Below are 12,651 nucleotides of genomic sequence, written 5' to 3'. Positions count from 1 at the left end.
TTCGGTTATTGTCGTTAAACTGGGGCTGAAACAGAGGTCCTTCAATGGCAGACTCCGTGACAGCTCCAGCAAGTTATGGAACTCAAGCTGATGCTTTGCTTAGGAAGAATTTGACATTTCAGGTACAATTTCTTTCCCTCTTATTTACTCAGAGATTGGTGTAACTCAATACCAAAAACTAGCTTATGAGGCGTGTATTGCCCAAGTTTATATAAGTAGATGGCCAATTCATTCCCTAATCGGTGTGAGACTTTCACCCATTTTAACAACCCCAATTAGAGCGTGGATAGGGAGCCAAAACGCGGAATGGACCTGATTCTGATATCACGTAAGATATGACATATCTAACTCAAACTCAAAAGTTAGCTAATGAGGGATGATTGCTCAAGTTTGTATAAGTAGACCGTCAGTCCACCAGGAGTGAAGCAACCTTCGGGTTAGGGGGTTCATCTAACCCCTTCGGCGGAAAAGTATATTATTTATACATGATTAAAATAATTTTTATGTATATATAATAGATGTTGAACCCCTTTGGCTAGTTCGTATTTCTCAATTCCTTAATGAAAATTTTGGCTCCACTATTGCTGTTTATTTCCCAATCAATGTGGAACTTTACAAATTCTAACACTAGGTGTGTCAAATAAGCGACTGAACAGAATTTGACGGGCGCTGAGGTTATGGTTCGAGTCATCAATGGAGAGAAAAAAGTGAAACCTCCCAAGGATTAAAATACCCGCTAATAGAAAAGAATGTCTTTATGAACTCTCGTACTTTTTGAAAACCCAATCAGGATGAGCTACTGGCTTCGCATACCGATGGAAGATGTTTCTTTCGAAAAGTGATCCTCGTCATTTTCTTTTCAAAATAGGTTGTGCTTCTTTAATAACTCGAACCTACAATCTCAAGGAGGTGCAAGAAGCTTCTTGTGGGATAATGAATATCATGCACTAAACAATATTCAAATTTACCTTCTTCTATTGGAAACAATTTAAAATTACCCCTCGTATATTTTCATATCACTAATATTTTTGTTATTAGCATCTCATCTCGTATTTGTTCATAATTTTGCTAAAGCTTCATCATAAATAGGGAGCTATCAACTCGATCAAAATGTATGTTGATATAAAAATTTCAAAAATCAAAGTTTCTAGAAAGAGATCTTGATTTATCCATGTACTTTTATGTTTGTTTTGAAATTATCCTCCATTGTATTTCATGTACTTTTATGTTTCTAGAAAGCCCATATCTTGAATGAAATACAATGGAGGGGTTCATTGACAAAAGGGAAACAACGGATTCTGAAACTTTCCCCGACCATATCTTGGTGAGTTCCTCTCCATTTTTTCCTTTTGCTTTTCGTTGAGATCCACTGCTATATATTTGATAGTGCACTACCTATGAAATCTTTCAGGCTACAACATCTCCAGCTGAGAGTACCAGTTTCCTTGACCCTGCTTTCTTTTCAAGCAACACTACACTCTATCGTGTTCTACCGAAGTGTCCTGAGAAATACGAAAATCAATCGACGATTGAAGGTTTCACTATTGGTACGATTTATGCACGTTACTATGCTATCTGGCCTAACAGCTTGTTCTTGTTGATGTTAGATTTAGCATATGGCAAAGGCAAAAAGAGTTTATAAGTAGCTCTGAGCTTAATTTCTTACTGTTCTACTGCAGAGGTGAAATGTCGTGAAGAGTTAAACTTGTGGCGGAATAGTCCCTCGGAGATCAATGAAGAGCTGTACAAAGGTTACACGAAGGGGAATCCAGAGAAAAAGGGAAACGAGATATTAACAGGTTGTCTGCTGTTCTTTGTATGCTATTTTGGTACTCTGATCCACATGTAACTATCAATCTTTTTGTTAGCACGTAGTATGATCTCCTTCTTTTTGCAGCATATGATTTCTTAAATACAGATGGAAAAAGGTTCAATGTGAGTATTTGGTATAACTCTACCATTAAGGACCCAAATAAAGGTGAACGATTGATACGGGTGCCTCCATTGGTGAACATGGTAAATCATTTACTCTTTACCACCTTCTCCTATATATAAAAACTGTTGTTCCTCTCCTTATCAACATGATCAGATTAATCATTAATGTGCTTTCCCAGAGGAAAGGAACTCTTTTTTTTTAATTCTCCGTGACTGACTAGATATAGAGATATTAGGATGGAATCGTGGAGAATCTTATAAATTTTATCTAATTCCTTCAAGGTTTAATGGAACTAAGTGTTTCTACAGGTATCACATAGCTACATTAATCAGTTGTCTGGGTCGAGTAGCATTTTTGACTTTATCAAAGAAATGCCTAAGCACGGAAGTATGAAGATCACAGAAATCTCTGGTGAGGCGGGACCAATTTTATTTTCATGGGTGATATTACAGCTTTTTCCAGTAAGTAAATTATAAATTGGGATTGTTTTATCACGGTAGAACTAGTTCTCCTGAACTATCTTGAGCACGCCATTGACTTATTTCTATTAATTCCATTTGTTCTGATTAAAACTGATATCGGTCCTCTAAACAACTAAAGTAGTAATAATTACACGATGTATCAGTTTCATATATATGATTTGATATATTGTTATCCTGCCTTTGTTAGGTTCCTCTTGTTCATTCTCTGGTTAACTATTTACAGGTTGCTTTTGTGGCTCTGGTTTATGAAAAGCAACAGAATCTACGAATCATGATGAAAATGCATGGACTTAAGGACGGCCCCTATTGGACTATTACTTATGCTTATTTTCTTTTCATATCATCGCTCTACATGTTTGGCTTTGTGGCGTTTGGCTCACTCCTAGGTACTGACGCAGCATATTAAATTGATTCCTTCACTAAACTCGTATTCAGTGGCTAGATAATTTTCTTTTTTTTTTTTATCCGCCATTTGCAGGTTTAAAGTTCTTTCTTCGTAATGCTTTCAGCATCCAGTTCGTGTTCTATTTCGTCTACATAAACTTGCAAATCGCATGTGCATTTCTGCTGGCTGGATTTTTCTCAGATGTTAAGACAGCCACAGGTATGATATCCGTAGAACTGTAAAGAATTAGGATTCTTATGTTAAAAGCATATATATCGAGGATGAATTTTTTAATTTCAGCCAATAACATGTGATATTAAACTAATTCGTTCATCCAATTATTGTATCAGTCGTGGGCTACATGTTGGTGTTCTCAAGTGGTCTCTTAGGATCATTCTTTTTCTCAGGCTTTCTTACGGGTTCGGTAATATCAGGTAAGTTGAGGAAATTTAAGGATACAAAGCATAACAATGGCATGATCTAGCAGTCTGTAATTCCTTTTGCATTTTGCTTCATGTTTTTGTATAATGCTGACATGGTGGTGAATGATATTGCAGAAGTCTGGATTATATTGATGGAGCTATATCCTGGATTTTCTCTTTTTCGTGGATTATTTGAGTTTGGGGAATATAGTAAAATTGGTCTTTATACGGGTGAAAAAGGTGGCATGAAATGGGAAAATTTGAATGATCCTGAAAATGGGATAAAAGAGGCTCTAATTATAATGTTTGTGGAGTGGATAGTGGTTCTCCTTGTTGCTTTTTACTTGGATCAGCTCAATTCATCAGGGAAAAGTCCCCTATTTTTCTTGGAGAAATCCCGGAAGAAGCAGACGTTATCCACCACGAACTTATTAGAAAAGAAGGATTCTGGAGTCTGTCTTGAAATGGAGAAAGAAGATGTTGCCGAAGAGGTACTTGATACTTTTCCCATTCATAAAATATGTTTATGCTGTTCTCTTTAACATCGAGATATATGTAGTAAGAATAATGTTTGCATCTGGACCAAATGTGAGCAAAGCTGATAGAGTTATAGCTCCTTCAAATATAAGTAGTTACCTATTCACTAACTTATTACTACTGCACACGAGTATTGAATCTCATTATGAAAAAAGTATCAGCAATCTCTTCGCTCTATTGTGCTTCATCTTTTTATTGTTTCAATTCAACATTTGCTCCCATTAATTTCTATGTTTGAACAGAGGGAAAAGGCTGAACAGCTGGTAGCCCAATCGACAGCAGGTTATCCCATCGTCGTTGACAACCTGAAAAAGGTTTATCCAGGGATAGGTGGAAACCCCAATAAATATGCAGTAAGAGGACTCTCACTTGCTGTGCCTGAAGGGGAATGCCTCGGTATGCTTGGCCCCAATGGTGCTGGCAAAACATCTTTTATTAGTATGGTCAGTTAAGCATTATCCTATCGTCTTTTTTAATCCTTGATTCTGCAGCCAGATACGCCATTCAACATTAGTTTTTATTTGTTTTCCGTTTCCTTAGTAACAAAGTTTTGCTAACAGATGATAGGGCTCACAAAGCCAAGCTCCGGTGTTGCATTTGTTGACGGTCTGAATATAAATGCAGAGATGGACAAAGTGTACACCGTCATGGGTGTATGTCCTCAGCATGAGTATGAAAAATCATAGTCAAGTTGACATCTCACGATTCCTACTCAATGATCTCCAAATACTAATTAAACTTCTACCTTTTGGAAATCATATACAGCTTGCTTTGGGATACATTAACAGGAAGGGAGCACCTACTTTTCTATGGAAGGCTTAAAAATCTTAAAAGGAAAGGTTTTACATCAAGTAAGTTATGGTCCCCTTATCTTAGGAGGGAGGGCTCTCCAATAGATCTTAACATCCGAAAATTGTTACTACCTACAGGCCGTTGAAGACTCTCTTAAGAGTCTCAACTTGTATAACGGAGGTGTTGCTGACAAGCAAGCTGGGAGATATAGTGGTGGAATGAAGAGAAGGCTAAGCGTTGCTATTTCACTCATTGGAAATCCCAGGGTACGTTTGTCCTTAAGTATTTCCTGGAGCGAAAAATACATTTGAGGATATCTTCATTTTCTCCTCCTTAATTGAGTAATTGTACATATGCAAATTTACCAGGTCGTTTACCTGGATGAGCCGAGTACTGGACTTGATCCAGCTTCAAGAGATACCTTGTGGACTGTTGTGAAGAATGCACGGAAAGGCAGAGCGATAATTCTCACCAGTAAATCTACTTTCGATCTCTAGTTTCCTTGTTTTCCCCTTTTGACATGAATAAACTTGTTAGTGCTAGTAGGACAGTACTGGATTGGCTTACTCATTGAAATGCATCATCTTGAAAGTAATGATTCAGTAAAATTCCATATGTACTGAATTTTTTCTGATTACTAATAAAGATCCTAATTTCAGCCCATTCAATGGAAGAAGCGGATTATTTATGTGATCGCTTAGGAATTTTCGTCGATGGAAGCTTACAATGCATAGGAAATTCTACAGAGGTAATTTCAAGCTTTTAAGCAAACAATAATAATTACATTTTGGACCTCTCTAAAACATAATAGCCGGTGAATAAAATCAGTGTATGTATGGGTTTTGCATATTTTTGCTAGCGCCCGTAATTAATTTTGGCTGATGGTCCAAAAATGAAAAATCCCTTTACAGATATAGAAATGCTCTGGTAGTTCAGTTAGAAGTGTGCTGGTGCCAATTATGAACTTAGGGATTGTTATGACTTCCAACAATTGGAACTTTGTAATAATGTTGGACTTACCTAGTTTGACAAAAAGTGCTGAATGAATTTTTTTCTTCTCATAATTCTCAAACTGTATTATCAACAGTTGAAGGCAAGATATGGAGGGTCTTATGTGTTGGCGGTAACGACATCATCTGATAATGAGGTGGAAGTGGAGAACATGGTTACACGCCTATGCCCAAACGCCAAGAGAGTGTACCATTTATCGGAGACACAGAAGTTCGAGTTGCCAAAGCATGAAGTGAAAATTGCAGATGTATTTCAACTAGTTGAGAATGCAAAAAATAACTTTCCAATTTATGCTTGGGGTATGGCTGATACAACTTTAGAGGATGTTTTTATCAAGGTTGCTTCTACTGCTCAGTCGTTTAATGAAGCCTGACCATATGACAGCAAGCATGCATCAACCACAAATTAGAAAAGGAAACGAAGGATTTCATTTTGTAAGGACGATGCTGCTATTATATCCGCATCTGACCTTTTTTCGCCTTAGGAAATTAGTAGGTTCATGTAGATGTATCAAGTACGAAGCGTATGTGACTCCTTTTTGTCATGTATATGTGTACAAGGATGCCAACATCGGTTGTGGGTGCTATGTACCCACGTGATGTGCATCTTTGGAGTTTTGTTCGTGAAATAGAAAGAGTTTGTTGTATCGTTCTAGTTATAGGTGATAGGTAGTCCTTGCTGTAAATTTCAGTTTTCACATTTCAACCAGCAGAGCCATGTGTAATGTAGCTCATGTTTCTCTTCTTGCCAGTTCTGCACATCTAGAAATACCCTGCCACTGCAATAGTATGATCATGACAAGCCAAGTGCGATCACAAGATTGTGTAAAGAATGGATCTTGAGTCTAACTCAACCTCAAAAGTTAGCTCATGAGGGGATGATTGTCTAAGTCCATATAAGGAGGCCAATTACCATCCTTCTTCCGGTATAGGACTCCTAACGCTCCCCGCACGCCATACCTTATTAACTGAAGTGTGAACAATATAATATGGGGGCCTAACATTGGTGAACAAAGAATTTGGATGGACATAACTCTGATACCATGTAAAGAATGGATCTTGTGCCTAACTCAACCTCAAAAGCTAGCTCATAAGGGGAATTGTCCAAGTCCATATAAGGAGACCAATTACCCATACCTTTTCTGACGTAGGATACTTAACAAGTTTTTAAGGTTGAATTAGGCCAAAGATCCATTCTTTAAATAGTATCAGAGTAGGCAGAGGTCCTGAGATCGAATCTCATTGCCACCTATTATTAAAAAAAAATTCACATGCTTGACCCATGAAAAGAAAACAGGACCGCACATGAGGGGGTGTGTTGAGAATATAATTAACTAATAAACGTCTACTCTCTCTAATGGTTTAAACTTTTAGATAAGATGGTTACACACTTGTCACGACCCAACTTTTCAGGTCATGATGGCGCCTATCATAACCCACCCACCAGTAGGCAAGCCAACCTGTAGTCCGGAACGGCTAGTAACAGACTACTCAATAACATAAGAAAAATAATGCGGAATATATGAAATAAAGATTAATACATAGACTAATCCCAAAACCGTGGTAGCAGTACAAGAGCTTCTAAACATAATAAGAGTATAAGAGTGATATATCAAGGAGAAATACACTGATTCAACTTACCTCTGAATACAATTTAGAGGCTAGTCTAATAAATAGGAGAGAGATAAGTAATACTCCGAACTTCAGGAACTCTCTCTAAGTCTCCGAATCAGGGATACACCGCACAATGCACACATCAACGGCAATAACCCGTACTATGATCTGCAGGCTGCAGAGGTGTAGTATGAGTACCAAATGAATGTTACTCGATAGGCAACTGTCAATTGAGCTCCAAAGATAAAGTAGATATATACAACATATAAACAGAATGGAAACTACAACCAAGAGTCCATAAATCATGTAATAAGTCAATGAGAATAACAAGGGACAACTATCCCATTCATGTCCAAGAGTCTAACATAATAAGACTAAGGAAGTATCAAGGTGAACTATCCTATTCCAGCTACATTCAATATATGTCAATGCTATACCGTATATCCCAGGTCAATATACAAATAAAAAGCGAAAGAAAGATATATTGTAATATACAACGCAAAGAAACGACTATACAATATGAACAATGGAGGAAGGGATATCCGATAGTACCATGGCTCTATATATCTAGATATATATATATATATATATAATACATATAAATAGGAGGTCATCTCAAACATAACCTAGATCATTATGTTCTCATTTTAAGACCTCATTATAATACTATCACGATTTAAATACTATCAAACTCGGGGATTCTAATCCACATGGCTAGACATGAAATACTCATGCATAATAATGCAATCATAAGCTAGGAGAGGCCAAAGAAATACCTCAAATCCCGATACCGAATCAATGACCAATCTGTCATAGCTAGCCATAACAATGATAATAACAATATCAATAACAACGTTAATAACCAACTACTCCGGACAACCAAATACCTAGACGAGACTATACGTATCCCCACCGCCCCAGAATCGGAAGGTTCAATCAACACACAACCATACAAGACATATTTTTCACCCATATTTATGCAACCGTCCCATACCGGATGATAGACATAGGTGCATACTGGTGATAGGTGATACGTATGCAGGAATGAATGTAAGGTACACAATCAATATCACAACTAATCATAACCATCATCATCGTGACCATCATCATTGTAATAAACCTCTGGCCTTTTCGGGTATCAACATATCATCATAATAGTATCATTCGAACTCGAACCGGGTATCAATATCATCACAATATCCTCTGGTCTTGTCGGGTATCAATATCATCTCAATAGTATTCTCCGAAATCGAACCGGGTATCAATATCATCATAATATCCTCTGGTCTTGCCGGGTATCAATATGTCATCACAATATCCTCTAGTCTTGCCGAGTATCAATATGCCATCACAATATCCTTCGGCTTTGTCGGGTATCAATATATCATCGCAACTATCAACACATAAATATATGCATATAATAGGTGTACAGACACAAGCCGATATACTCATAACCGTAATCATAATATCGCAAAGATAACTATCTTATCATTATATTCTATCTGCTCATTATTAACTAGCCAAGACTCATTATTATACCACTAGTTTACTAGTCACATGATCTCTAGTTATCAATCTAGCCGATTCTTCACATAATCATTAATCATGGAATAACAACTGACCAGTAATCAATAATTAGCCAAAACCTAACGTCTAGTCAAGTTCACTATTAAACCATAATCATCATCTATTCACTATTCATCATTTATCAACTAAACATCTTTTATTAACTAACGCCAATCAATATCTAAGACTGTTTACCAACTAATCCTCATTATTAACTAGTCCTTGTTATTAGCTAGTCAGCATCAGTAACTAGGCATCATTATTGACCAGGCATCATTATCACTAGCATCCCTTAACACCTAGCAATGTTGACCACATTATCCCCACTTAACAACTAATCGGCATTGTAACTTGTTATCAATAGCCACATATCATTATCATCGATAAACCCAACTTCATAGCCACGTATCAACCCTAGTCATTAGCTACCATCTTACTAAGCAAGGCTCATTAATTAATGTATTTAGAATTCTAATCATCAAGTACTATAGTCACCTAATAGACAACTAGTTACCACGTAGCTTATACAATAATTAGGAAAAACAATCATAAGATCGCATTCAGCTAGAATATAATAATCATGAATATATCGAATCTATGCATGTCATCACCAGTATTCAATCAGTGAAATCATAAGCATCATACCACACCTTCATTCATCCCATAACAGAGAGATGGGTATACACACACACACATATATATATATTCATGAACTGTAGCCACATCCTCAACAAGGATAAACATTTTTCGGATGTACAATTGATATCATCTATCAACCCTCTGCCCAATAATATGTCCAAAATAATCACAATATCACCATCACAGCCTTTGGCCCATATATATATCCGAAACTCATCTATATAATTATATTTATAAGCCGTAGCATATCTATAATCATCTCACATATAGGAGGCATCTCACATCGAGGAGGCATAATATCAACAAGTATATCACCTCTATTAGACATCTCATGACCAAGAGAAAAATCATCTCTATAAGCTCAATAATCATAACTAAGAGAAAAATCATCTCTATGGGCCAAATATCATAACTAAGAGGAAAATGTATCTCTATAGGTCAAATATCATAACTAAGAGGAAAATACATTTCCATGAGCCAAATATCATAACTAAGAGGAAAATGCATCTCTATGGGCCAAATATCATAATAAAGAGGAAAATGCACCTTTATGGGCCAACTATCATAACTAAGACAAAAGTGCATCTCTATGGGCCAAATATCATAATTAAGAGGAAATAACATCTCTATGGTCCAAGTATCAAGTCTAAGAGGAAATAACATCTCTATGAGCCAAGTATCAAGTCTTAAGAGGAAATAACATCTCTATGGGCCAAGTATCAAGTCTAAGAGAAAATAACATCTCTATGGGCCAAGTATCAAGTCTTAAGAGAAAATAACATCTCTATGGGCCAATATCAAGTCTAAGAGAAAATAACATCTCTATGGGCCCATTTTATCACATCATTTCTATAAGAAACAACATAGCTATAACTCATAAGTCACAATCTGAGTAACATCATTATAATTGATCAATTCACCAAGTAAATCTCATAAATAAAGCTTATTAGTCTCAACTACGCCTACTATCTGCAACTAAGCCCATAAGGGCTAACACAAATCTAGGCCTAAATGGGCCGGACAATCCCACTTCTAAACCTCAATTTCCTTAATTAGGTACACTATGCCTCAAACTACGCTAAGATATCTAGTTCAATTTCTAGATGTCAAGGGCACTTAAACTAGAAATAAGGCACTTAAGTCAATTCTATCCAAATTACGATTCCAAGAATACCGCACTAAACCAATAAGATCAAATATACTAATCATGCTTCCAACACTAAAACCACATCTATAATCTAGCAATGTATCAAATCCATGCTACAATTCAATCTAAACTAGGGAGAAGACAATAGGAGTCCACAAGGTTATAAACATACTATCTTACGGGTCCAAGATCATCATCTAATTTTCCAAAACATCAATAATCAAGGCTAAGCTATCTTACTCATAATCTATCCTAACATTCATATCCACACGCAATACATATCATACATCATCTATGAAGGAAAGTGGACAGGAGCCTACCTCAAGGCTAAACAACAAAATCACACTTCAAGCACCACATGCTCATCTTCACTTCACAATCCCCAAAATGTCATCACACTATCAAAAATATAATCTACTCATCAATACGTGTCTAACGATACCCATATTGCACTTTTGTGCTTCAGATCCAGAAACGACACCAAAAACCCCAAGTGGATCCTACATACGAAAATCGTGTTTCCGAGGTCAACCCAATACTCATACATCACCAAGGAATAATAACCCTCAATTACTGGGTGAAAACAAACCAAGTTTAGGGCTAAATCAAGCCCTAAGCTAAATTGAGGTTTTGGGTCAAGAACTAAGAAATCCACCAATAAAGTGATGAAATCTTACCTTAATCCGGATGATAATCATGATAAAAGATGTTTACCAAGCTCCCTAAACACCCACAAGACTCAATTTTGAGTTATCATACTCATTTAGGGTTTTAGGTTCTCAAAGGTGAATGAAGAATCCCCAAATTTGCGACCTTGGGGTCTATTTATAGACTCCTTCGGCGAAGAGACGTGGTACCCTGTGACAGCAAAGTAAATAACTTATATTTGACCCTTAAAACTTATCCGGAACCCAAAATATATAATCCAATAGTGAAATTTGAGTGTAAACCACAATTCAAATCTATTGGAATCATCAAAACTTTCATACAAGGTCGTTTCGGAAAAAAGTGGGGCCCACACACAGTTCCGATTTTATAACTTTCCGACTAATAAGTTGAAATGAGTTCGGGTGCATTGAAACCCAAATCAAAGGTCTACCTAAACTAAAATCGATATTTCGGATCTGTTAGGACAGTCAAAATTTGCATCTGAGATTATTTCATTGAAGGTTTTGTCCAATGATCATTTGAAACCAACAAAGACTTCAAAACAGGGAATTGACTCTAAAAATCAAATAAACTGCCCGATAACCGAATCGTCGGTCCCAGAAAGTCATAAATGACTTGGGGCAGCTATGGAGAAGCTCAAACGGTGGAAATAATCATAAATAAGGAAAATGTCACAACACTTCAGCATGGTATCAGAGCCAGGCTCATCTAAATTCTTTGTTCACCGATGCTGGCCCCATATTATATGTCCACAATTCAGTTAATGAGGCCGGGGCATGTGGAACAGTGTTAAGTATTTCACATAAGAAAAGGAATGATTAATTGATCTTCTTATATGGAGTTGAGTCAGGTCTAAGATCCGTTCTTTACAAATTGGACTTGGCACCAATCCAAACAGATCGCGAGGTTGGTTTAGTAAGATCCACTTTGACCCTTACTTTAACCATGCTTGGTCTGGTTCCACTATTTCGGGGTCCAAGGAAGGTCCGGAACACAAGAATTGATTATATGTGGTCTTACTTTGCATTTCTGATAGACACGCACAACAATAAAATAATAATTATGGCGACCAAACCCACACAAGGACTATAAGGGAGTCCTCATCTGGTTTGAAGTCTGGACTCTGGAGACCACTTCCCCAACCACATAACTTGGCCTCAATCGTTGTTTTAAATTAAACATTTGTAAAGTCTTGTTCAAGAGAGAAATCCAAAAACAGTCTAATTAATCATATGCACTAATTTTAACCTTCCTTTTTAATCGTTTTCTTCAGCAAAGTTAGAGCACAATTGCATAACCTGATTTCGAACCCTCATTGAAGTTGCATTAGTGATTGGAACTTTGTTTAGTACAATCTTATACGTACTAAACAAAATACTTTCTTGTATTGGGGCATTTTTCTTGTTACTGTTCCAATATTCAGACTACTATAAAATTGAAATAAACATCACG

The 12,651-nt window shown here is 36.7% G+C and overlaps 1 protein-coding gene across 1 annotated transcript; it reads left to right on the top strand.

Moving 5' to 3' along the window:
- Nucleotides 1–44: 44 nt before the first annotated feature.
- LOC107873937 (ABC transporter A family member 7-like) lies at nt 45–5,938 on the top strand. Its single transcript, XM_047414552.1, is given in 17 exon segments — nt 45–122; nt 1,412–1,535; nt 1,644–1,799; nt 1,898–2,016; nt 2,245–2,397; nt 2,642–2,804; nt 2,897–3,022; nt 3,154–3,237; nt 3,361–3,716; nt 4,005–4,205; nt 4,323–4,432; nt 4,528–4,588; nt 4,590–4,613; nt 4,692–4,820; nt 4,923–5,028; nt 5,214–5,302; nt 5,642–5,938. Coding segments are annotated over 17 exon segments (2,376 nt in total).
- The last annotated feature ends 6,713 nt before the right edge of the window (nt 5,939–12,651 follow it).

Source organism: Capsicum annuum, chromosome 6, assembly GCF_002878395.1.
Source record: "Capsicum annuum cultivar UCD-10X-F1 chromosome 6, UCD10Xv1.1, whole genome shotgun sequence".
Classification (NCBI taxonomy): domain Eukaryota; kingdom Viridiplantae; phylum Streptophyta; class Magnoliopsida; order Solanales; family Solanaceae; genus Capsicum; species Capsicum annuum.
The sequence above is the reverse complement of the archived record's forward strand: the minus strand, read 5'-3'. Positions and strand labels throughout refer to the sequence as shown.